This window comes from Drosophila tropicalis, unplaced genomic scaffold, assembly GCF_018151085.1.
Source record: "Drosophila tropicalis isolate 14030-0801.00 unplaced genomic scaffold, ASM1815108v1 contig_878, whole genome shotgun sequence".
Lineage (NCBI taxonomy): Eukaryota > Metazoa > Arthropoda > Insecta > Diptera > Drosophilidae > Drosophila > Drosophila tropicalis.
The window spans coordinates 12,092,616-12,118,350 of NW_027173374.1; the positions used below are offsets into that span (position 1 = coordinate 12,092,616).

General features: G+C 40.1%; 7 protein-coding genes across 8 annotated transcripts; 3 read left to right on the forward strand and 4 right to left on the reverse strand.

Moving 5' to 3' along the window:
- The first annotated feature begins 5,974 nt into the window (after positions 1-5,974).
- Positions 5,975-7,170, forward strand: LOC137584672 (protein FAM50 homolog). Its single transcript, XM_068300185.1, has one exon. The coding sequence runs from the start codon at positions 6,060-6,062 to the stop codon at positions 7,131-7,133; it is 1,074 nt and encodes a 357-aa protein (XP_068156286.1). The 5' UTR covers positions 5,975-6,059; the 3' UTR covers positions 7,134-7,170.
- Positions 7,171-7,381: 211 nt separating this feature from the next.
- Positions 7,382-12,755, forward strand: Nagk (N-acetylglucosamine kinase). 2 transcript variants are annotated; one of them, XM_068298914.1, is made up of 6 exons: positions 7,382-7,539; positions 8,245-8,373; positions 10,456-10,539; positions 10,598-10,724; positions 10,784-11,009; positions 11,187-12,755. In XM_068298914.1, exons 2-6 carry the CDS (start codon positions 8,348-8,350, stop codon positions 11,774-11,776), a joined length of 1,053 nt encoding a protein of 350 aa, XP_068155015.1. In that variant the 5' UTR covers positions 7,382-7,539; positions 8,245-8,347; the 3' UTR covers positions 11,777-12,755. The 2 variants fall into 2 exon arrangements, with proteins under 2 accessions (XP_068155015.1, XP_068155016.1); XM_068298915.1 differs by having other exon boundaries at positions 7,387-7,535.
- SerRS-m (Seryl-tRNA synthetase, mitochondrial) lies at positions 8,449-9,854 on the reverse strand. Its single transcript, XM_068298913.1, has one exon. It carries the CDS (start codon positions 9,770-9,772, stop codon positions 8,510-8,512), a length of 1,263 nt encoding a protein of 420 aa, XP_068155014.1. The 5' UTR covers positions 9,773-9,854; the 3' UTR covers positions 8,449-8,509.
- On the reverse strand, positions 12,079-17,589 carry Cyfip (Cytoplasmic FMR1-interacting protein Sra-1). Its single transcript, XM_068298912.1, has 10 exons — positions 17,275-17,589; positions 15,369-17,200; positions 15,130-15,303; positions 14,945-15,063; positions 14,772-14,884; positions 14,497-14,696; positions 13,900-14,435; positions 13,552-13,646; positions 13,106-13,492; positions 12,079-13,041 (listed from the first exon to the last, which is right to left on the reverse strand). Exons 1-10 carry the CDS (start codon positions 17,479-17,481, stop codon positions 12,829-12,831), a joined length of 3,876 nt encoding a protein of 1,291 aa, XP_068155013.1. The 5' UTR covers positions 17,482-17,589; the 3' UTR covers positions 12,079-12,828.
- A 113-nt stretch (positions 17,590-17,702) lies between these two features.
- On the forward strand, positions 17,703-19,309 carry Fkbp39 (FK506-binding protein 39kD). The gene is made up of 3 exons (XM_068302054.1): positions 17,703-17,859; positions 18,052-18,264; positions 18,335-19,309. Exons 1-3 carry the CDS (start codon positions 17,844-17,846, stop codon positions 19,174-19,176), a joined length of 1,071 nt encoding a protein of 356 aa, XP_068158155.1. The 5' UTR covers positions 17,703-17,843; the 3' UTR covers positions 19,177-19,309.
- On the reverse strand, positions 19,301-20,222 carry mRpL9 (mitochondrial ribosomal protein L9). The gene is made up of 2 exons (XM_068302055.1): positions 20,063-20,222; positions 19,301-20,004 (listed from the first exon to the last, which is right to left on the reverse strand). The coding sequence occupies exons 1-2, from the start codon at positions 20,138-20,140 to the stop codon at positions 19,327-19,329; spliced, it is 756 nt and encodes a 251-aa protein (XP_068158156.1). The 5' UTR covers positions 20,141-20,222; the 3' UTR covers positions 19,301-19,326.
- An 86-nt stretch (positions 20,223-20,308) lies between these two features.
- LOC137583878 (transmembrane protease serine 9-like) lies at positions 20,309-25,573 on the reverse strand. Its single transcript, XM_068299049.1, has 8 exons — positions 25,438-25,573; positions 24,408-25,037; positions 23,453-23,555; positions 23,267-23,391; positions 23,103-23,210; positions 22,740-22,985; positions 21,101-21,487; positions 20,309-21,039 (listed from the first exon to the last, which is right to left on the reverse strand). Exons 1-8 carry the CDS (start codon positions 25,493-25,495, stop codon positions 20,309-20,311), a joined length of 2,388 nt encoding a protein of 795 aa, XP_068155150.1. The 5' UTR covers positions 25,496-25,573.
- Between the last annotated feature and the right edge of the window lie 162 nt (positions 25,574-25,735).

Consider the following 25,735-nt stretch of genomic DNA (forward strand, 5'->3'; position numbering starts at 1 on the left):
TTAAAAAAACCAAGAACTGAACAAAATAAATCAAAAAATAAATTGAAACTAAAAAAATGTCAAATGCATAAAACCAACTTGCAGTGTAGAGAGAAAAACCAACAAAAAAGTAAATTAAAGCACGCAATGAAAATGAAGCCCATGAAGTGAATAAAAGATTTTATTTTTTATTGTAATAATTAACTTTTAGATATGATGCTTTAGGTCATCTTCAATGGCCAAACGAATGGAAACAAAATCATTTCAATTTCACATTTGACCTTGGTTATAAAAAGTTCAAGTTTTATGAGTAAATTCCAATTCTATCACACTCAGAGGGGGAGAAATTTTGAATTATTATTTTTTGGTTTATATCTTGATTTCGAAGCACACTTGAGACATTTGACACTCTATCGTAAAATTTATGTTAATCTGAATTGAATGTGCTATAAAAACAATAATAATATAACTATTCTGATAAAGCTTGATTTAGTTTTTGATTCATATTTCATTTTGAGGCAGTTGTTTAAACCTTACTGAAAATGCAGCACAAAAAGAGTAAAAAAGAGAGAACCAAAGAACGACCTAAACGCTCCAATCAATTGGTTGGGTTCTTTCTATGGACAATATTGTTATTTCATTTCAAATATAAAATTTATATGTATTGTCAACAAACTATATTTATCACAGAGTAAATTGTTCCATAATGTATAAATAAAATGATCCATTTTAGAACAAAGAGGCACGAATTTTAGCTTGAGTTCAATCGAAGTCTATTACTTAATTGCATTCAGACAAATGTTGACATTTGACATATGGCAATAACAACAAAGAAACAGTAAAATCAACAAAAAAAGAAGTGAAAAGATATGTATATCGAAAGAAATGGCAACCTCCCACTCAACACTCACACACAGCTAGTCACACACACACACACACACATACACAAGGATAGATAAAGAACGCTTTACAAAACTGTGTTGTCGACGTTGCTTTCGACGTCATTGTCATGAAATGCACAAATTTATTGAGTGCATGTCGTATACGTAATATAGCCAGCACACATATATACTTTAGTGGATGTCTATGTGTGAGTCTGTGTATTTGTGTCTACTGCACCATCGTCATCATCATCTTTATTTTACTCTTTGTTGTTTTTATCCAGTGGGTAAGTGTGTGTGTGTGTGAGTGTGTCTGACATAATTTTAAAGGGAGCCAAGGAAGTTTGCTGTTGTTTATATTTTTAGTGGCAATTTAAATTATATTATTATATCCCCTGTTGTCAGGAATGTTGCCAAGACAAGACGCATCGTTAGCTAAAAATAGCAAACGCTTTTGCCTAATAGCCTTCTTCAGCTCCCTCCCTTCAGGTTCTGGTGCCTCTGGTGCCTAAAAATAAGCGCTTAATCAATTTTCGTTAGCTGCTTTGGACTCATTTTCAATTAAATGTGAAATGAAAACAAGTGAAACAAGTGCCAGCAAAACAATATTAATCATACGTCATGTTGTCAGCTTTATGAAAAGATTGCATAAATCTTTTCGTCCGCAAAATGCAGCCGGGTGTGAAAATGCAAATGTGTCTTTGTGTGTGTGCGTGTTTGTGTGTGCGTGCTTATACGGGTTTTACCATAAAATTGCTAAAAATGTGCGCAATTTGAGTGAAATTGAAAACCAAATTTCGTTGAAAGAAAGAGTTTTCCGTTAAAAGAGTTTTCCCTTTTGACAAATTTCCAACCAGCAACCTTTCAGATGTGTGTCTGTGTGTGTGTGTGTGTGTGGGTGTGTATGTTGGTAATAAACTGCCGAAACCAAAAAACCACAGCGAAAGAGAGCGAGAGGATGACGGTGAAGAGGAACAAAACGAAATAAAACAAACAAAAAGAAAAATATACATACATACACACATACATACATATATACGTATACATAGAAGAACAGAATGTAAATAGCAGTAGAAACAAATTGCTGGGTTTTTTGCTTTTCTCATTTTTGTTTTGTTTTATAGAAAAGTTTAAATTGTGTCAATTTTTTCCGTTGTGTCCGCTGCGAAGAGAGAGAAAGAGACAGAGGGAGACAGAGAGGAAAACTTTTCTTTTCTGCGGATAAAAACAATTTCGTAAATCACAGACAAACCCAAAAAAAAAGAAAACAATAGAAATGATAAAACCAACAAAGTATATTTTATGCAAACAGTTAACTCTTTGCTTCCCGGCTGCCATGCCCTGCCCTTTACTTTACCCTATCACAATGGTCCACCACCTGTCCCCTCGGGTTAGTTTTCTTAAATGGGCCAGGTACCTACTGAAATCAAAAGGTTAGCCTGCACTTCTTAAATGTCAAAGTAACTTTAAGCTCTGATTTTTATTACAATAAGATTCGCCTAAAATTAAGTGGCATTTCATCTCTAAGGACTTTGATTTGTTTATCCTTCATCATCTGTGTTAGGATTCCTTTTTATTAGTCGCATTGACTCTCCGTGACGTTTTTTCGAAAAACTAATTGATTATTCATAATTAGTGAACTCGAATGACCCAGTCGAAATGTTTTACTACCCAGAGAAAGAGTTCAATGAGCTATAAGTCAGATTCCCTTCTAAGGATTCCCTTTGCGATTGCTTCAATACTTAAAGGCTGCAGGTTTCGTATAAACTTTAAACATAGCCAAGGTCGAGTTCTTTAATATTTTCAACACTTAAACTATTTTTTCTTTAGCCGTAGTCCAATTTTGTTAATAATTTCAAAGCAATTTATTATTGAATTGCCACAGGCATTTGCTGCTCACTGCTCGTACAAAATTGCAATATGCAGAAGTTCAATTGAATTTATAAAATTCAATACGATTGAGTTTTCAAAATGCCTGCAGTGTCTTGTCGATAAAGTGAAAATAAAATCGCTTTCGATAATTGAATAAAAGCCATCACTTTGTGGAGCAGTATCAAAGTGCAATGGACTTGTGTTTGCTCCTTTATAAATAAATATATATATTTTGTTTCCTCTTTTTGTGTTAGCCTTGTTTTCAGTTTTCCACTGCGAGTTGTCGAATCGGCAAAAACAAACAATAAAACTTGCATCAATTGGCGTTGTTTGTCATATAAAATAATGCAATTTGAAGGCGGAAAAATATCGTGACATGAATCCAATAATATGATGTTCTTTTTATAAATGCAATTCGAAGGTTTTTATATAAACATTGTTTTTGTGTAAATTGTTAACACAAAAGTCCTCAAGAGAATTGAATGAAATTTTATTATGGGATATGGGATATCTTAATAGACGTTTCTCTATTAAAAGGTTTTTTTTTTTTCAAATTAATAACTAAAATATTGCCTACCCTTTTAGGGGAACTTAATAAGAAACAACAACTAATTTTATAGCCCATTAACAGGCCTTAGCTGAAACTTTTAGTATCTACTGTATGCATATCCAACAGCTGTTGTGTACAAAAAGTATTAAAATAAAAGGATATACAGGACTTAAGCCAGAGAAAGAGCAAATCTTGGATGAGTGCCATATAATAAAAAAGAGAGAGAGATAAACTAAAAGGAAGGAAATGTTTAAACAGTTTAGCAAGTATGAAATTCTATAATCTGAGTACTCAGAAAACATTTAAGACACGTAATATTATGGCGTAATGAATATGATAAAAGTAACTAAAACTAAGTCTAAGAATAGGAAAGTTCACCTAATTAACGACACCAACATTAGTTTAGAAACACCTCGTAAAGGTGTAATCCATGGATTTTCTATGATATCAAATCAATTTCACTTTCATAAATAAATGAAAGCGTTTTCAGGTGAGTAGGCCTAATGAGTTCTCTGCCACCATCGCATTAAATATCCAAGCTTAATTTAACAAATGAGCTTCATTTACAAGGACCGCTCTGACTCATTAGGAAAATGTGAAGCGGCATTAATTGCATTTCCTAGGTCAAAAAAAGCTCAATTTATTGATTTTATATATGGATATTGTAAATTAAAGACAGCCACCAATAAGATTCTCTAGCCAAATTATTAAGAATGAACAACTGGAAAATAACATTTAATTACATTTTGGCCATGTCATTAGACCAACAAGGGAATTATAGTTAAAACTTCCAGTGTATGTGCTATGCAAACAAAGGACTTCCCATTAATCATGTATTTTAATTCAAGACAAAAATTGGACAATGTGGTAAATTTATGTCCACATTCCCTTGGAGTCCCGGCACACGTCATGCACATGGAAAATGTATTCGCCCTCTGGGTTGGGGGTCCTCACCCAGAAACTTGGCAAACAAAACGTAATTGCTTAACAGAATTAGAAAAGTCTCGCTGGAAGCTTCATCACTAAAATGCAAATATCCTCGTTCTCTTCTAAGGATAATCCGACGGTAAGTGCTGAAAAGTTAGCTTGAGCAAACTATTTTTGGTAGTTTTTTTCTTGGTGTCTGTGTGTGTGAGAAGGGAAAATTGATGGGCATTTAGGATAGGAAGCGGGGTGGTGGGGACGATATGTGAACTTTCCAACTGCCCACAAAGTATCCCGCAAAAACCCAAGCCAAGCTAATACAATAGAACTACTAGCAGTGGCACACCGAGGCCGAAGGGTAAACTTAGTGAATAAGTTTTCGACAATTCAGTTTTGGGTAGCCAGTAAAAGAAAAGTTTACCCTAAGTCCCCCGAAAAAAAATTAAAGCCAATTACGACGGGGCGGAGGTTTTGGGGTCTTTAGGTTCCTGGGCATCGCTGGGATTCGTTAAGAATTCAGCGAGGCAATTTACGAGCTCTAACACCCAGGAGACTTGACCCGTTACGTGGGGTTTTCTGTCAACGAATCTTGATATGGTTGTGTGTGTGACCGTGTATGCGAGTGTCTGTGTTTGTCCTGGCGTGTGTATGTAAGTATTGGTGTCTTCCAATATACTATAATAGCCGATAAATTAATTAACGCCCGATAAAGCCATTGTCGCATTAATTATGGCAACGAATGGGCATTTAATAGTTTTTCGCACGCCCATCTCCCTGTGCAATTAGTTGCAATGGTTTGAGCCAGAAGATTGAAATTCACACATATAGAATGTATATAAATTTGCGATAGATGGGGGTCTAAGTTTTATGACATTGTTAGCTGACTGAAATAAAGACGCGTGCGTCTAGGCCATGAATTTAATGCGTTGCAACAGTTAATGATTTTATTGGCACTTGACTTGACTTGGCAGCCAAGTACGGCAGCAGCGACATCTCATGAATATTATCAATGTCAAGAGCACGACGCCAACGCCAACTCAGACGATAAATGGCGTCTAGAGTAGCCAAGCTGAAATCAGAGAGTGCACTAAAATCCAGACGGACGCGAATCTATAGACTTGGACATGAACACAAAACACGGATAAATTGTAGATGGAATTCCTTAAATGGTTCTGGCCTGTTCAGGCTTTGCTTAAATGACATTTCAATTTGGCACTTCCGTTTCCGCTAACCGCCGCACGACTTCACCACCAAGAACACTGTCGACGTTGCCCCTAATGTCCTTGCCCAATGCTAAATGTTTCCTTATTACCAAAACACGCAAGCACATTCATACATATGCATGTCTGCACAATCTTAAAAGGATTCACATTTTTTAAATAAATTTAACGTTCACACTTATAGAATTTCTTAAGCACTTCATTAGTTGTCAATTAACATTCATTTAATTACAAATTTATAATTTCGAGTTCAAAAATCTCTTTGAAACTTTCTGCTCGTTAACACTTAAGTTCCGCGCATTCATCCAATTGGTTAGAAAGTCCCGAAGTAACTAAACTGACAAACGGCTAACAGAAACCGTTGCTTAAACAAAAGCTTATTAAAAGGACTTTGAAAGGACAAATAAGCTCCGACCTATGGGAGTAAACCGTGTAACGGTCAAATTTGCTCTTTAACAAAAGCTGCTTGCTATTTCACTAACACAGATAGCCGTTTTAGCTGTTTTTAAATGTTAATGTGGTTTTATCAAACCCCGGAGAACTGGTCACACTAATTTAAACATTTGCACAAAAAAAAACAAACACTTTCTTAATATTTTTGTTCATCCAATAGCCAGGAGTTGGGACTAAGACATGGCCCACTATAAGGGTGCCGCCAGTGAAGCGGGCCGAGCCGCCCAGCTTATGAAGAAGCGCGAGATCCAGCAACAGGAGATCGAGTTCCGAAAGAAGAAAATTGAAGAGGAACTGAAGCTGGACAAGATTGAGAACAAGTTTGCGACTCACTACGATGCCGTGGAACAGCAGCTTAAGTCCTCGACAATTGGTCTGGTCACTTTGGATGAGATGAAAGCCAAGCAGGAGGATATAGTACGCGAACGTGAAAAGAAATTGGCACAAAAAAAAGACGAAAAGGACCGAGAGAAGCAGCGCGCCTTGGAGGCTATTCAGGCGGAGAAGAACAAACAGAAGCGTCAAATTCAAGCCTTGTCCTTCAACTTAGATGATGATGAAGATGGCGGCGAAGACGAAGATGGGAACGATAATATTGATAAGATCAAAGATCAGGATGCAGATGTTAAGCCCAAGTTAACCAAGTGGACAGAAGCGGTACCGGTTAAGAAGAAGAAAATTTGCAAGAATCCCGATGTAGACACATCGTTTTTACCCGACCGCGAGCGCGAGGAACAGGAGAATCGTCTGCGTGAGCAACTACGCCAAGAATGGGTCATGCAACAAGCTGAACTAAAAGATGAGGAAATTTCTATAACTTTCAGTTATTGGGATGGTTCTGGCCATCGGCGTAATGTTCTTATGAAGAAGGGCAACTCCATTTATCAATTCCTGCAGAAATGTCTGGAACTCTTGCGTAAGGAGTTCATTGAATTAAAAACGGTTATGGCGGATCAGCTTATGTACGTGAAAGAGGATTTAATTCTGCCTCACCATTACTCATTTTATGACTTCATTGTTACCAAAGCTCGTGGCAAATCCGGACCGCTTTTCCAATTTGATGTTCACGACGATGTGCGGATGATAAGCGACGCCTCCGTCGAAAAAGAGGAATCCCACGCGGGTAAGGTTCTACTTCGTTCCTGGTACGAGCGCAACAAACACATATTTCCAGCCAGCCGTTGGGAGCCATACGATCCGACAAAATCCTATGACAAATACACCATTAAAGATAAAGACAAGAGTAAAAAGTAGTTTATACTCCAACTTATTAAAAAAATAAAGCAAATAATTTTCTATTGTTGCAAACTTTACATAAGCAAATTGTTATTAATATATTTTAATATCTCCCTAAACGTAATTTCTTAAACCGCCCATGTATTTGCTTAATTCCTATAAAAAAAATTGGATTTTCCCGCTAACATTTTTAGCGGGAAAACATTTTTAGAGCTGAACACGATATAGGCATATGGTCACACTGGTTATTATTGTTTATGGAGCTGGATCGAGAAAATCGGGCGCAAACCTTTAAATGAATATGTTGACGGGTAGAAAACAATATTTTGCGTTCGAGCTCCACAGCGTGCAGATCCCCATCGTCGGCAACGGCAGCAGCTAAAGCAGAGTTCCATATAAAAGCTCGCCACGAAGTGACGTGTATGTGAGTTGTGTTCGTAATTGTGATTGTGGGAACGCGCTAGTTGTTTATTAGAAAGATAATATGAATTTACATAGTGCAATCAGGAACGGCAATGAATATGAGATTTGGGGGCAGGTTCCCCCATGCCCAGTACGTGTGTGGGTGTTAACAGTGGTCAGAAATCTTTGCTAACCCTTTTGCCCAATCTGGACAACGTAAGCAAACGAAAGAAACAAGTTTGATTTGCACAACAACAAACCGAGTTTTCACTCTCACCTGCTTGGTAAATAGTCTACCTGGCTACCCGTCTATTGCTGTTTGCCACAGCAGCTGAGCCTAGTGGAACGTATTGCAGCTGTAGTAATTATTATTGCAAAATTCTTGTCAATACTCGATGATCTAAATGTAATCTATTGTAGTATATTTTGTTATTACAGTTTAAACGTTTAGCGATAACGAAGAATAATAATTTAGTTGGTTTTAGTTTTGCATATTCAATTGCGCTGAACTGCAGATTATTTTCTGTTTATTTTTTCGTCCAGTCAGCGAATTCTAGGTATTTACGGTTGTTTGGGGTGGCCTAATGAAACTCGATAAGATTTCACAAAATTGTTTTGTAACAAGAGTATAGAATTAATGATTAACAATGTGTTCAAGTGGGTTCACATAAAGCAGGCCAAAATATCAGAAAATTTAATATTGTTTAATTATATTGTTTACTTTTAGGACTTGTTTGTGATTCCCTGTTAATCAACGAGCATCTACATTCCAGTTTGAGGCTGGGAATAAACATACACTTTGGATTTGACAGCATTTTGAACTATCAAAAATGAGATATTTTGGCGGTGTTGAAGGGTATGTAACGTTAAATATGTATAGATAATTGAATTTATGGCAATTATCTACAGCTTAATTAATGATAAAATAACATTTACCATATCAACAAATTTATTATGTATATTAATTTTTCACAAAAACAATCACATTACCTTTACTGATTCGATTTGATGAATTTCACCAATTTGGTTTCGGGAATCCGTTTGTTTTTCGTTATCACTTTCTGATCATCCATAAAAGGCCTGAGGACCTTGGGTATTTCAATTATGTCTCCATTTTGATATGATTCAAGCAGAGCAATCAGCAGTCGTGGTATGGCTGTTGCCGTACCATTGATGGTATGAACATGCAACAGTTGGCCATCACTGTTCCGCTTATATTTTATGTCCAGACGCTTCGCTTGATAGTCCGTGCAATTGCTGCAGCTGGAGATTTCACCCCACATCTGTCGGCCTGGCATCCAGGCTTCAATGTCATATTTCTGGTACGCTGGAGCTCCCAATTCGCAAGGTGGCATATCGAGAAGTCGAAAATTAAGACCCAATTCCTTGAAAAGTGCTACTTCAATATTCTTAAACTCTTCCAGTTCGGCTTCAGATTGTTGCGGAGAGCAGATCGCAAACATTTCCACCTTAGTAAATTGATGGACACGATAAATACCTTTTTCCTCCTGCAATCCGGAAGTTTCGGCGCGGTAGCAACGACTTACAGCAGTCACCTTAAGCGGCAATTGCTCCTCGGAAAGATGTTTGCCTGCAAAATAACCAGCAAGAGCCATTTCTGAAGTGCCTGATAGACATTCGCCGGTGTCCAGTTTATAGACCTGCGTCCTTTCTCCATCTGTGCGCATTCCACATGACTCGATTACCTCCGGCGGGAGAATATCGGGCACAGACATTAGTTTAAACCCATGTTTCGTGACCGATTGCAAGGCAAACTGTATAATAGCCTGCTCCAGCATGGCCAACTGGCCCGTTAAGTAGTAGCTCTTGTGTCCCGTATAGTTGCCCAAGTGATCCATGCGAAACAGATTCAGGGACCGCGCCAGTTCAGAGAACTCTTTTTTAGAGGTCTCCGAATCCAATTGACGATGTTTATATTGGGCCAATTCGTGGGGTTCATTGCCGTAACTAAGTAGTCGGTGATGAGTAGAATTTGGCAACTGTCCTATCTCGGCCACTAATTCTTGTTGCTTCTGTTGATTGCCCTTTCGCACCTCAGCCAACAGGCTACGAATGAGGGGAATGTTGTTTTTGTGTTGGCGTAATGTCACATTCCTTTCGAGCTCATCCAGTTGAGTATTGGTTAGTGCCGGTTCCGATGATTCGTTGTCATGTGCTTTAGCTATAGTTGATGTGGTTGACCTTTGGCGTCGTAGGAGCCAAAGCCGCCTCTGAACATTCATCAGCAATTTCATTTTAATTAATTAAACTTTTTATTGCATGCCGAAGCCGGAGGCAAGCAAGGGAAGGCGACAGAGAAACGGTTAGTTAATAATAACAAAAACTAACAATTGCAGCCCTGTGTGGCGTTGCCACTTTTTCGTAGTCTTTTCATTACGTCATACGTTAGCCAAATTTGAAATGAGCTCTTTTCTTTAAATAGCAGTTACTTTATTTATTTACCTATGGACGAAATAAATAAAGCATTTGCCTTAATAATAGTTTCTCAACGATAACAATACAGACAGATTTACACCAATTGAGCGCATTAAGCGTTGCATTTTCGCAAGCGTGAATAATGCATTTAACGGTAATTGGAAGTGCCCCCATATACTACGCATTTTCCTGGATTCTTCCATTTTGAAACTCACCCGCATTTTCAATAGCAATTGATCTATATGTATAGCACAGAACAAATTGGTACAATTTGATATTATGTCTTCCTTATCGAAACCATTTTGTGCGTGCCACACGTTTTATAAATTAATTAACTTAACAAACAGATGACAAATATAGAACAGGCCACATACATTTGTAGTCAATTTAGATTGATTTAGCTGCGGTCATGGCCCCTCCAGCACAACCAGCAACACCTATTGTATAGTAATCAAGCTTGGCCGGAAGTCTAATGGTTCATCTTCTCCTTGTACAATTACAGTGGAGCAACGCACTCTCGCCTGGTGATCTGTGATGAGAGTGGCGAATCCGTGGGTTCTACTAGTGGCTTGGGAACTAATCATTGGTAACATTAATATATATATAAAGTTAGAAAACATTATGTGTATTCTATAAGATTTCAGGGGGATTGGCATAGCGGAATGTGCTCGACGTATTGCTGATATGGTCGAACGAGCCAAGGAGGAAGCAAATATACCTAAGGACACACCACTGACAAGTTTGGGACTCAGTCTGAGTGGATGTGAGCAGGTGGGCATACAATTTACATATTCGTCATGCCATGTCAAGCCTCAATTTATATTTTTCAGGAGGCAACTAACCGAGAGCTAGAGCAGGAGCTACGCACCACGTTTCCCAATCTCTCAAACAGCTATGCCGTCTCCAGCGACACAATGGGTAGTATGTTTACGGCTTCCTCCATTGGTGGAATGGTACTCATCTCGGGCACAGGATCGAATTGCCTGCTGCGCAACTCAGACGGCTCAACATACAACTGCGGCGGCTGGGGGAATTTTCTAGGTGACGAGGGCAGTGGTGAGTATTGGGGGCCATCTGATTATCATATTGTTTTTAATTACGTCAGTTATTAGAATTCAATGTTAAGAATAACTAGAGCTGATTAGGATTACTTGATAGCATTATTTTATTGTCAATCGTATGCTTCATTGTTTTGGACTTTGTGTTGACTATTCCAATCCTTTTCTTTCCCAGCCTGGTATATATCACATCGAGCCGTTAAAGTAGTTTTTGATGACATGGACAATTTTGTAAAGTCACCGGCGCCGGTGGACAAGACATGGACGTTGATCAAGGAACATTTCAGCATTGAGACCCGCTATGATTTGTTAACACACTGTTATGCTAAATTTGATAAGCCCTTCTTTGCTAATCTTTGCAAAAAATTGGCTCAAAATGCTGAACAGGGCGATCAATTGGCACTTGGACTATTTCGTGAGGCCGGAGTTCATTTGGCACGGATGATTGCATCCTTGTTGCCCAACGTGCATAAGGATCTGGTAGAATCCGGTGATTTAAGTGTAGTATGTGTCGGATCCGTATGGTCAAGCTGGGATCTGCTGCAAGAGGCGTTTAATAAGGAACTATCCAAGCAAAGCATCGATTACAATCTAAAGCTGGTCCGGATAACCAAAAGCAGTGCCTATGGAGCTTGTTACCTTGGTGCCGATAATGCTAATTTCGATTTACCCCGCAACTATGCTGATAATTTCACAGTCCTTCACACGGTCGAATCATCCAAGACCAAAGGACAGAATGGCGTGGCAGAAGAGGCGTGTAAATGATAGATTAGACAATGTACATTCAGATACAAACATTTCCGACACTAAGATAATATATACATACATATCCAAGAATTTGTAATGTTAGTAGGTGAATTAGATTTGCAATTTGAGAGGCATTGTGATAAAAGTATGGTGATTGCTCACAAATATGTATGTTCCTTGAAATAATTTTATTTCCCATAGTAATCCAATTGTTGTTGTAGCAGTTGCTTCAACGTCTTCCTTTAGCCGACTTCCAGCTCCTTTTTGTTTATGTTAAATCTGCCCATCCCCTTGGCAATAAGACGCACAGAACCATATGATTTTCAGGGGTTTGTTAGAAATACAATACGTATGAAAATGTTTATTCGATAAAATTCATTGTATTAAGTGCTTGTAATGTCTATTATTGGGAGAAGAGGGTTTTGTCCAATGTCCCTCTTCACATCATCCACTATTATATTCGTATATAAATTGTTGTTTAGTTTGCTGCTTCTATTTTGTAATACTTTGATTTATTGTATTTAAAGCCAATTCGTTTTTGTATTATTTGTTGTGTTTTTGCCATGTGCTGTCAATTCTTTGGCTAATTTGATTCTCAAATCATGGAGCAAAGCTGAAGAATAAGAGGTATAGGCAGGACAAACATAATATCGTAGGATTCTTACAATACCATTTTTTGTTATAATATAGTTCATATAGAGATAAATATAATGCCATAGTTGGGAATAAGGGTACATGTCATAACGCCCATGGGCCTTATGACACGGGGCGTTATGACATGAACCCTGGGAATTAATATTAATATCTATGTTCGATATATAATTGCTTGCATAATACATAATACCGAAAAAAAACCAATAACGGAGAATTATATTAAAATCGAATTTCGACACTTTGCCAAATAAACAAAGTTAGATTATTTTGTCAGGATAATTATAAAATGAATGAAGCGATTCCGCCATTTGTGGATTCAATAAAAGGTATTGTAAACCGTAAATATGGTTAATTATTACTTATTCATCTATGATTGGCTTAAATGCATCATTAATGCCATCTGTATGTGTCTGGCTTTAATTATTCATGCTCTGGCGCAGCTTTTGCGGATCTTGGTAGTGCGATGAGGAGGATATAACTGACGGATGCTGTGGCGGTGGAAAGCAGCGTACGTGCTCTACATTTGAGCCCTCGCCATCACCACCTTTCAGATATTTATTGAGAATGGAAAATATTTGTGAATTTAATACTTGGAAACGACGAATGCGATCCACCATTCGTTTTAATTGCTGAAATCGTATAAAATCGCATTTAATATTTTGCTGAATTTAGGCTTTCCATGCAGTAACTTACGATCCCTTTGACATCCTCGTCTTTGCCGTCGACACGCTGAACTCTCAGTATGTGGTAGCAAAAGTCTAGGGCCTCGAAACGCCGCTGTTGTCCCAGCAGAACAATCATTACACAACCGGCCCAGTTTAGACCTTCGCCAAATAATTCCTCAATGGTATACTCTGTGCCGCGCACGGGAATGCAATAAACAAACTGTAAGGCTGACCACAAACGATGAAACTCGGAACATTCGTCCACATGAAGTATGCCGTTGGCGGGAGGAGGACCACACCATACGGGATCATCCAGATAGCTCTTTACACGGTTCAATATGACCTCAAAGATGCTTAAACCGCAACAAAGACGCTCCCGCGTCAAGAGATCACCCTCTCGGGCAATCATAGCTTGCTAAAAAATAAAATTCAAATAAATTTGATTTAAAAAATACAAATACGCTGAATGCTCACCTTGGCAGTGCCTATCTTTTCCACATTTGAGACAATTTGCAAGTTAGCGAATTGCGCCTCCAGGCGCTTCTGTTTGGCCTCAGGTTTTTCATTTTCTAAAAAAAAATCGAAAAATCGTTATAAATAGGCAATGGAGAGGCATAATCTCAGACTCGGCATAGCGACATATCTCCGACGACATATCTCCGCCCAGTACATATTTCTGGCGGAGATATGTCGCATTTTTAACGGCGGAGATATGTCGTTTTAAAACGTCATATCTCCGCGGTTAGAAATACGACATAATTTCGCGCGGAGATATGTCGTTTTTCTAACGGCGGAGATATGTCGTTACCGCCTCAGACTCACCTTTGCAGAATGGCCTAGGGAAAATGTTTTGAAAGAGTGCTGCATGCAACAGATCACACACCTCCTCCTGTGACAAGGCCTGCTCAATCAACAGGCAAAAAATAATGCAGTTGCCAAACTCTCTGAATGACTGAAAAAGTTCCGTTTTGGTATCCGGATATTGCACAATGTCGGTAAGATGGGCTTGATAGTAGCTCAGAACGCCGGGCGATCCGTATTCGCATCGCGGCAATTTGCAAGACTTGGGCATGGCAATCATTAGCGTTTTGGTGAACTGTAGCAACGAGCCCTGAATCAGAGGCTTTACAATATCCTTCAGTATAATGTCCATGACAACGGCTATACCCTGATAGCCAAGCAGACGGCACATGGCATGGAAATGTGGAGCTCCCACAAATCCTGTGTATTGGCCATATTGCGTGGAATAGGCGGCATTAAGTTGCTTTGAGCCCCATAAATAATAATGGGCCATCTGTGGTGGCTTCTCGCGCTGAATCGCCTGCGATGACGACAGATTGACTTTGGTGCGTATAAAACTAAACAAGAGAATCGAAATTTATTTATCTTCATCAACCGATTGGCGAGGTTTCTATTTACCGATTTGTAGCTGCATTATAGCAATAGTTGACCAAGAAATCATAGTTCAGTTCCACAAACACATGCAGTGTGATGCGTCCATACGGTGCCAAAACATTGTGATTAGCCTCCTTAACCATGCCATCAAAATTATCCAAGGCAAGATATTTACTCAACAATTTGTGACAAATACGATTCGCCTCCAAAAGGCCCTCTAATTCCTAAGATATAATGAAACCGAGGGATAAAAGTTAGTGAGAATAATCTAATCGAAAACTAGATTAACGATAACTTACCACAATTCCAGTGATATCGTTGCCTTCAAAGCGGCTTATAGCCAATTCAATGCTCTTATGCATGTTGGCATTAATACGTTGCGTGATCAGTTTGTTCAAATCAATAGATCGGCCTGAAGAATAGATAAAATATTCATTTTTGTCGCATATATTAGATCGTTGCAACAACATACCGAGTAATTGAACATGTCGTTGCTTTAGCAGAGTCTCGTAGCGATTGTTACGCGGATACGATTGGAAGTTAAAGCCCAATACTTCGCACTCAAGGCGAAAACGTTTGTCCAGGAAAATACTGCCAACAAGTAAGTGACAAATCGATCGTAAAGAAGTGCTATTTACAAAAGTCATTAAAACTTACCTGCCTGCCAATTGCTTGTAATGGGCAAAGATTTGCTCACTTAGCTTGTATACAAATTGATCAAAGCATAAATTAACCTCAGCCTCAACCTCATCATAGAGGAATTGCTTGCGGAAGACAGTGAGAGCATAATGGGCCGAATCGTTGTACAAATCCAATGGATATAAAACAAATCTTAAACAAAACAAATTCCCAGATTATATATGGTATTAGGTGAAACCTTATTCTGTGCTACTTACTCCATCATGGATGGTTCCTTTGTCTGTAGGATGTGATCGGTGAGAATCCATGGCATAGACATCTCTATGGGAAACTGAATTCGCTTCTCCATGGTGATTAAATCTTTACACTCCTCATTGTGCTGATGCCTAACCATACATTTATTAACCTTCCTTCCCATGGTCATTTCCAGATAGAATTCGCGGTACCAAAGCTGTGAAAGATCGCAGCATTTCTGTAATGTATCGCTGAAATTGAGCAAGTAGCTCCAGTAGAACGATGTTTTATGGAACGTGTCGATCTGCATGAGACAATTGCCGTCAATGTCCTTTCGCAACGTACGTTTTCCGCCGCTCTTGTCAGCAATCAAAGACTCCAGCATGGTGCGTACCATGTACAACTGAGTGGAAGAGGGACCCACATTAAGACGGGGCACATGTATACGAAACCCGCCATCAGGATCTTTTTTCCCCTTGGCCACTGGATCGTCGCTAGGCTCGAAGCCCTTTTGCCAGTCAGCAGAAGTCTCTCGCACAGACATGATGATACTGCGAATCAAATCCTTCTTGTTTTTCACAGCTTTGCGCAGGGGTTCCCGCAGAGAAAGCTGCACAAAGTCCTGCAACTCGGAGTAGATGTTGCGCCGAATGGCTTCGCATAGAACAGTTTCGATGCGAGCCATCAAAACTTGCAGGCCTTTAATCATAGCAATAACCTCAATGAGGGCGAATTTCTCTTCCGAAGTGTAGTTGTATCGAGTCGCCCGCTCGTACTCTTCCGCTTCCACGGGGCATTCCTTGTTTTGATGATGGTCTGTGGGATGGAGCAGCTTCCATGAGTAGAGTTCGGTGACTACACTGGTCCATTCTGACAACAATTGCAGTCCACGTAAAGCCAAATCCGATGTAATCCTGTTCTCTGCATCTGAAGGATTCTCCTTTACAGTGGTAGTCACTTCGTTGGTGTAACGGGCCAGCTCCGATATGTACTTGACATGATCCTCACGTATCTGAGGCAAATGTACCATCAAATCTGCTTGGGGGCTTATTGCATTCGAGCTGGACAATGGCCACTTGCTCGAATCGAAATGCTTACTTCTCTTAATATAGTTGAAGGGAGCAATTTGCATATCGCCAAACAGGGGCACCACCTCCAGATTCTTGAAAATACGATCGATCCGATCCAATCGAATCTTTTTCTTCTGATCCAACTTATTGATATTGCATGCATCACTGTCCATTAAAAAGAGGCCAAAGCCCATAACCTTGACGAGCATGTGCTTCTCCTCCGGAGTCAAGTACATTTTTGTTTCGAACATGTGCACACAAATGTTGACTACATCTGATAGCAAGTCCTCGTACCCCACAATCTTCTCCAGTGTGTCCTTCACAGTGTCGCGAATTTTGTTCTGAGTGGCCAGAAACATGGATAGGTTCTGAGACTCCTGCAGCGTGTGCGAATCGGACATTACCTTAAGAAATTGCGCAGCTCTCCTATAAGTTGAGTAGTCGTTTTTCACACTCGACTTCATGTTTTTCAGCTCGTCGAGTACGGCAAACATGTTGATGAATTTGCCCAGCGTGAGAAGGTAAGCTTCTGAGACAAAATCCTTTCGCTTCTCGGCATGACAAAGACGTTTCACCTCTCCTGAGAACGCTTCAATAGCTTTGCGTTGAAAGTACATAAAGTTCAAAAGTTTGTTCACTTCCGGAGCCAAGACTTCCACAGTTTTCTCATAGATCTCCACTCGATTTGGTTGCTCGTTTGATTTGGGCTGTGGGATGGCCCGCGAACAGCACCGCCAAGTATACAACATGACAGCATGTTTTTGGCCCTCATCAAGCAGTACATTCTGGATTCAGATATAGATAGTAGCAGGATAGTTATCAAAACAAGGAAGTAAAAAGGAATTCAATATTTTCCTACCAAATTGGCGTGCGTCGTGGCCTCCTCGATGTACTTGGCAATTCCAGTAACAAATCCATTGCGGTCCTCAAAATTTGTATCAAAGTTTGCTTTGTAGATAATGGAGCAGGGCTGGGCCTCTATACATGGTTGCTCATCGGGTAGCGACAGCTCATCCAGCACTTCCACATTGGACAGCGCATCAGCTAGCGTTATCTTTTCCGTCATGTTCCCTCAATGAGCATTACTTTCCCATCGAAGTGTCCAAAATCTTTTCTAAATATCTTAATTTACGCAGAGATGGAAACGCCTAATCACCACTTTGCTGCTGCTCTCATTATTAGACTCAAAAAGAGCCAAAAAGAGCATTTCCCACTATTACTGCCATTCTGCCACTATTTCTGCTGTATTGACACTATTTCACACACTCAAACGAAATATCGATCATTTGGTCCAAAACCAGTGTTTGGCAACCCTACCGCGCGAACACTCTGTCTGCAACTTTGATTCGGCGTCACTTTCCTTACCTGTTGAGGTTTCTTATATTTTGTGTTTTGTGCATTTTACTTTAAATAAAAGCATTAATCAGCATGTCAATGTTCTGGGGTAAGCAGCAATATTATGTTTTATGTATCAATCTGTAGTTAAGATGCGTACTTATACTGCTTCGCTGGAATTCCGGTCTCTTGCGATTGCCACGTGCTAGCGGCACCGGCACGGTTGCAGGACCGCGTGAGGCTAAGACTTCATTCGAGTCTTTTGATAAAATTGTTATTTCTATGATTTAATCTTTTATAGGTTTAGTGTTAAAACCCAATAGGAAGTACTCCCAAACTATTGGGAAATCTTTCCACATTTCGAGCGTTGCTATCGATAAGGGGGAGGAGGCCAAGCTTTATCTTACGGCTGAAACGCAAAAGTATACTGTGGCAACAGTTAACAAGGCTATACCCCAGGTGCAGTTGGACCTTAATTTCAGCAAGGGAGATCAAATTATTTTCCAGTCAACTGGTAAGTGTGTTTGTAGTTGGAAATGCGTTCACCATGTGTTAACACGTTTTTTTTTTACATTGCTTTGCAGGAGATGCTCAGGTTTCTCTATTGGGCTATATGCATGATGATGTTGATTCCGAAGATGAAAATGACGACGAATTTACAATTGAGCAATTGGCAAAGGCTGTCAAGGGGAGCAAAGGTGCTGATTTAGATGAAGATGATGAGGAAGAGGAAGAGGAAGATGATGATGATGAAGATATTGATGATAGCCAACTTCTAGCGGAATTAGAAAATGGCCAGGACGATGATGATGATGAGGATGACGATGACGACGAGGAGGAACAGGAATCAGATAATGATGAAGAAGAGGATGATTCCGATGAAGAGGAATCAGAGGAGGAAGAAGTGGCTGCAGAACCCAAAGCAAAGGTTGCTAAATTATCGCCCACAGCTACCGCCAATGCCAAAAAGCAAAATGGCGTTTCCAAGAACGAGCAGCCCAAACAGCAGCAACAAAAGCCTGCAAAGGGCAAAAAGGAAACCGAGCCCAACAAAAAGGAGAACACTAAACAGCAAGCAAGCGGAGGTGAGCGTACGGTTGCCGGTGGCGTGAAGATTCTCGACCTGGCTGCCGGTAAAGGCGAAGAAGCAAAGGCTGGCAAACGCGTGGCCGTGTACTACAATGGAAGATTGCAATCCAACAACAAGACCTTTGACAGTCTCCTGCAGGGCAAGGGCTTCAAATTCGCCATTGGTGCTGGTGAAGTTATCAAAGGATGGGACGTGGGAGTCGTTGGCATGAAAGTGGGCGGAAAGCGTCGCATTACATGCCCACCACACATGGCCTATGGTGGTCGCGGTGCTCCGCCCAAAATTCCGCCAAACTCTACACTAGTTTTCGATGTGGAGCTGAAATCTGTTAATTAGATTGGTCGCTTGATTTTTCTTTTATAAAAGTAGCATTTAAGTATTCATCATAGCACACATTGGAAAAATCATCCGTTGTCTGTGTTCCCACATGCAGAATATGTATACAAATAAAGTTGAAACATTTCCTTAAGCCACATATTAATTTATTTAAACATTTTTCTCTAACGGTAGGTTAACGCCAAGAAGTGGTTCTGACGGGATCTTCCAATGTTCCAGTACATAAGGTAACCGTTCGCTGGGGTCTGTGCTCCAATGGTGTAAACGGCATTTGAGCTTCGCTTGCTCGAGTTTGTTAATTGTAATGGTGCAATAGAAATCTTTGCCTTCCTTTTTTAAATCGGGTCCCTCAATACGTTCATTGGGCAAAGTTATGCACTCGTCTTTGCAATGAAAGCCGGCTTTGCGCAGTGAAGCCTTAATGTGCCATGGTTCGATTACCCAAGGCTGATCCTTGTTCATTACCACAGCTAGGACTATGGACTCCAGCATGTTGACTGTGCGCTGGGCATAAGCGGAGCTATGCTTCACAGTTGACTTCTCGGCCTCTGTTTTGGCATACTTTTCAATGTTCTCGGGCGTCTTGTAGGCGGCTAATCCCGGCAGCAAGAGTTTGTTATAGACAAAATTAGGCTTTAGAGACACGACATCGCCCTTATCGCCAACACCCTCGACAAAAGTCTTAAGTACAACCTCCATGTTAGGCCGTTTCTTCACCTGGGTGTCCTCCACGAGCTCGTATATGAAGTTTTTAGCACGCATACGCCGTGGTTTTTCGTTGCTTTTGTGTAACAGCGGGTCATATTTTCGCTTTAATATAAATGTGGTCTGGAAGGAAAACGGCTGACATGAACAAAGTTCATGAGAATGGACAATGTGCACTTACCCGAACTTGTTGCTGCAAGCTGGTTGCACTTTTCAGTAGATTAAAATGGACTTTTAATTGACTAATACTTTTCAACATCTTTCTATTATCTCCAACATGCCATTAAATGTGATCGGGTGGCAACGCCTTACGTAAGTTTAATCAAGGGTATGGCAACTCTACTTTCATGTTGCCGCGACCAAAAATAGGAAATTCGAAAGTAGTCTATTTTTATTTACACGAATAATACATTCACAAATAAGAATTCTAAGCCTCGATTGTATTTTGGATCCAGTCAACATATTTCCCTACCATTGTATACACCCCGGGCCAACCAGCCAAACCACAGGGCGTGGGACCAAATGAAACTACTCCCGCCAAAAAGTAATAGGTGTTCACCTTGTTTGTATCAAGACCTATAAGCGGTCCACCTGAATCACCACGACACGAATCGATACCTTCCTTGCCACCTGCACACATTTGTGAGCTCTCCAGCAATATATTTTGTCGATTGTAGACAGATTGACAATCGTCCAGCTTGAGGCCCTCAACTGTTGTCTTCAGTTTTAGATTACTGGCCGACAATTCTTCAGTCTTTCCCCAGCCAGCCACGTCCATACTTATACCATCAAATGTGGCTGAACGCAAATTAGTATTCAACGGCAAGCAGATGGGGCGAATGAAATCCGTGTATTCCACTTGTCGGTCCAAGCGAAGCAACGCAATGTCATTGACCTGATTCCTTGAGTTTGGATCGTATGACGGATGTGGAATGGTGCGCTCCACAGGCACATCCATGTGTGGGGGAGCACAATCCTTCATGCCACGCACATCAACCTCGCAATCCGGATTGGTTAATGTATCCCATTCACCCAAACGTACGCCAGTTAGGCGCCAGTCCGCCGGCAAGCTTTTGCCATTCACACAATGGGAAGCGGTCACCACGTACCGAGTGCTTATTAGAGATCCGCCACAATGATGTCCTTTATTGCCGGCGGCTAAAATAAAAAAAAATATTAATGAAGGAATTTTAGGACTAATGCCACGTGAATTGTATACCTTTGGTATATTCCACCAAGGCCATCCAAGGAAACTCATCGATTTTGGTTTTAACACCTCCGTATATGCGATTTGAAAGCAGGTTTCCACATTGACCTGGTAGAGGTAACAACCCATTGCTAGTTATATTCGGCTTTACAGGTTGCATATTAGCGGGAGAGCTGTCCCGGTAACGATCTGGGCAGCATATCAGCACTTTGCCTTTAAAATAGCCACATTGACTTCGACTAAGGTATAATTTATCTTCATCTCGCAATGGCGTAGAAGTCAGAATTCCGTAAAGATATTTGCAGTCTTCCAAATGGATACAGAGGGCACGTTCTCGATTTGGTGTCACACAACGACCATAGTTAGGCACTTGTGCCGCCTCATTGGGGAAATAGAATTCTATGAGACGATTGGGAGTTTATCGAAAACAAAGACGTTATTTTTTGCTTTTGTTTACTCTGCTTATTTGCACATATGTAAATGTATGAAATGACTAAAAATGTATAAAGTTATTGAGGAAACTGGTTTTCTCTGATTTATGATTTTATCAAATCTTAGCGAGAATATGAGTCTATGAACATTGTCTATGTAGGTACTTACGACCTGCGGCCAAATTTACAAAAAGTCCCAAAAATATAACGAATATGACTAGTTTTGTCATATTTATTGCTTTTTAAAATGATAATCTCTTCAATTCACTTGATAGTCCTCGGTCAAGGCGTCGTCCAGTAGTTTTCACTTTGTAATATTCAACCTTATAGAGAGAAGAAGCTATCAAAATAAACACTACAATAAAATCTCTGACGATCTTAAACAGATAAGGTGAATACGATGACTAAAACGGAATTTCCGTTAAACACTGATGAGAAAACAGAGAGAGAGAGAGAGAAACCCAAAGCGAGGCTTCAAGAGACTAACCAGCTTAGCTTAGGCCACAAAAGCTTCGGGCTCTCTTAATTACCCAGAAACTTATTAACGGATTTTTGGTATACACTTTTCTTTGTAAAGTATCATAATTTTTATGTGTTTTTTGTAACTCTTTGACTTTAGAATATAAAATCTTTTCAATAAACAATTTAGATACAATTTATATCTCTGGATCCGTAACTAAACATTTAAAATTTATTTGGTTCACATATCTAAATTTGTTTTCTTTATAGGAACAATTTTTAAAAATAAGCTTGATTTGTGGTGATGTTAATCAAACGAATTAGGGGTTACTCCCTATATAACAAATGTATTCTATGGGTTTCAAAAGCCGGGCTTTCAACTGCATAGTTACTCACATACTGCCCCGTCCATTTGCCCAATTTTCTTCCCAGGATCTGCCACTGAATGTGAATATTACAATAGTGTAAAAGATTGCAAGGGTATATAGAATTCGCGGCACCAAAATTAGCTTCTGAGGTGTTACTTATCCTATAGTTAATTATTAGTTTTTTGGAAAGATAACTCATCTTTATGCTAGACTTTGGCTTTTGGAAAAGTGTTCCTGAACATTACTCTGTCCTTTGAGAGTCAGCCATTGTGTTATTTCCGCTGATGCCATTGCTTATATTGATTATAATCCAGTCAACAAAGCTGCTGACCAGCGTATAAACACCTGGAATGGTTGTAACGCCGCATAATGTTGGCCCAAAGGCTACTATACCCATTAGTGTGTATTGTCCATTGTTGGCAAATAATCCAGAAGAGCCATCATCCATAAAGGGTCCGCCACTATCTCCGCGACAAACGTCATTCATCGCCTGACCCTGGGCACAGAGATGACTGTTGGTTATGACAATCGGTTGTTGGAAGTTTTCACTTAGCTTGGCATAGGCTCGAGCACAGCTGGTGGTATTCACTATGGGCAATCGTAAGAATCTGACGGTGCTGGAGTTGTTGGAGCTGTTGCCTGCCAAATAATTGAGAAAGCGGAATAAATTTCAGATTGCTTTGCATTTCCAGTTAGATCTCTTCTATGTATATACAATCTGTCACACAATTATTATTTCCCAGATACTCAACTCACTTTCTGGATTTGAAGAGCTCCATCCAGCTGCCACGCCCAATTGCCCAATCAGCCTATCAGCAAGTCCAGCCGAGCTGTTCATAGGTAAGCAGATGGGTGTAAAATTGCCTACAAGAACACACAATTTACTTAGGAAATTATTTATAAGATTACAATTTACTTACCCGCCGTGTTGTTAAGCCGTAGAAGAGCTATATCATTTGCATATTTTGGTTGGTCATAGTTCGGATGGACTAAAACTTGGCTAATATCAAATATATTGTCTGCATCTTCTAATCTAACATGAGAGCTTGGACAAAAAGAGTCATTAAGAAATGTAGATGGGTATGGGTAAAAGAAAGTAAACTCACAGTTCTAGGTCACTGACCAAATTAATCACACAATGGGCGGCCGTCACAATGAAACTCTCAGAGATTAGGGACCCGGAACAGCGATAGCCGATACGATTATTACCTGAATTTAAGTAAAAAATCCTTATCCTATTAAGATAGTGAAATTCTTAATTTTCTGACATTACAGTAAAATGAATAACGCTGCCTGCCCCTGTGCGAATAAAAAAAAAGCTGCTTACAACTCTCCATATGGTGCAGATGGAGGCAGTGGATTTCAAAAACAAACATGTGGCAGTAACTATGGTCAAGCGGATGGACCACCGCAAGGGCAGAGTACAGGCTACAGTTATGGACCACCTCAAGCCAAATGTGTCTCTCCTTATAGTCCCACTGGCCTTGAACAGGGTTCTGCACCACAACGTCGTCCGCCTTGTGGACCAGAACCATGTGGGCGTCAAACATGCCCGAAATCTGCTAAATCTTTAAACCCCACCCCCATTTCCAGTAACCCAATGGATGCTAAATCTACAAACTCCATTCCCATTTCCAGTTACCCAATGGATGCTACATCTAAAAACCCCACTCCCATTTCCAGTAACCCAATGGATGCGAGGCCACCTAACAGTCGGAATGACGGAGGTGTACCCAAAGGATTCGAAATGAATAATGCAACGTTTTCACTGAGCTTGGCCGTCGCCCTCTTCTGTTGTGGTGTCTATCTCACAAAGAAGATGGCCATTGTGGCCAGTGAGTTGGGCTAGAACCATCTAATTGATTTTTTTTTTTGTGTCCTGTTTTGTTATTTACTGTTTTTTTTTTAAATGTGAAAGGGATTGCACAGACACGGACGCTGACTGACAAAAAGACCCACTAATACCCAAACCATTTATGTGTGGAGTAAATTTTTGGAAAAAGATAATGAAAATTCCAAATGTAAAACTCTTAGATGTTACTGTTTACTTCTTTTACTTACTTCGATTCCGATATGCAATCCTGGCAAGCCATGGATATTGGCCTGGCATGGCTTCGTCGCCTCCCAATAGTCGACTATTCAGACTGATTCCACATTTGGGAGTATTGGAACGCTCCATTAATACAGGCAACGACCGCGGAGATTGTATTGTTAAATTGGTATCATCTTCTTTATCAAAATCCATTTGAAAACGTAAGTCCCCAGGAAACACAATGGGCTTATCTTCGGGCACAGGTCGTGGTTTGTGATGACTCTGATGATCTATTTCATAATGAAAGCCAAAGCGATGATCCAAGAAATCCGGTCCGACAGGTTGAGGGCAATTGCGTTGAGCCTTGACATCCCAATAATCATGCAGTTCCCTCTCAGTATCAGATAAACCTTTATCATCATCGAAACTATCCCAAATCCAAGGTCTATCTGGAGGGGCGAATCGCAACATGCGCCCTGCATCTTGGGGGCAACAGACTAAGGGGTCAAGACCTTGAAAACCACAAGCAGCTTCATGAACCTGGGCAAACACTGACAAGCGTTCCTCGGTTCTGTGATGCAAAAGGAGACTGGTGAATTGTGTGCATTCTTTAAGGCGAATACAATTGCAGCTTCTGGAGCTGGTAACGGAAATTACGTCTGAAATGGCATTAAACGATAACAATTATCCCAGTGTTGTAGCCAAACCAGACCTCCACCTTCGACCCAAGGTCAATGTCAAACCCCTTCCGAAACGAATAGTAGACCAACCAATGGCAGACAACAGCAATTATTATTCACTCACTTTTTGGCCAGCAGTCTTTTGGTTTGTTGCCCTTCGCTTTGTTGTGATTTTATGTTTCTTGAAGTTTTTTTTTCTTTTGAGCATGATGTTAGCACATTTATCAGCGGGGAATTTCTAGTCATTGACCTTGACCCATTGCCAGGTCCGCCGCCACAGTTCTTTAATTGGATTCCCCTTTTGAGTTTGTTGCTCAAGTCTTTTGTTTTTTTTTTCCCGCTAAGACTAGTCTTACAATCAGTGATTTGCGTTACTCACAGCTTAAGCACACTAGGCAAAGGAGGATATTTCCTACCAGCAGTTGAATCTGTATCATTTTTGTTTCTGTTTCCGTTAAGAGCGGCGAGCACAACACAACGTTTTTCGTTGACGTACGAAATTGAAATAAATTGGTTCAGTATGCAAGCATATCATAAGTATGTATTTTTTTCAATTTCCATTTCGATTTCGACAAAGCGAATCAAAACCAAGAGGGAATATGGAAAAAGAAACCAATTATCAGTCCATAAACTTAATTTAGGCAAACCCATAACGAAAGCCAGACCCGTATATAGCG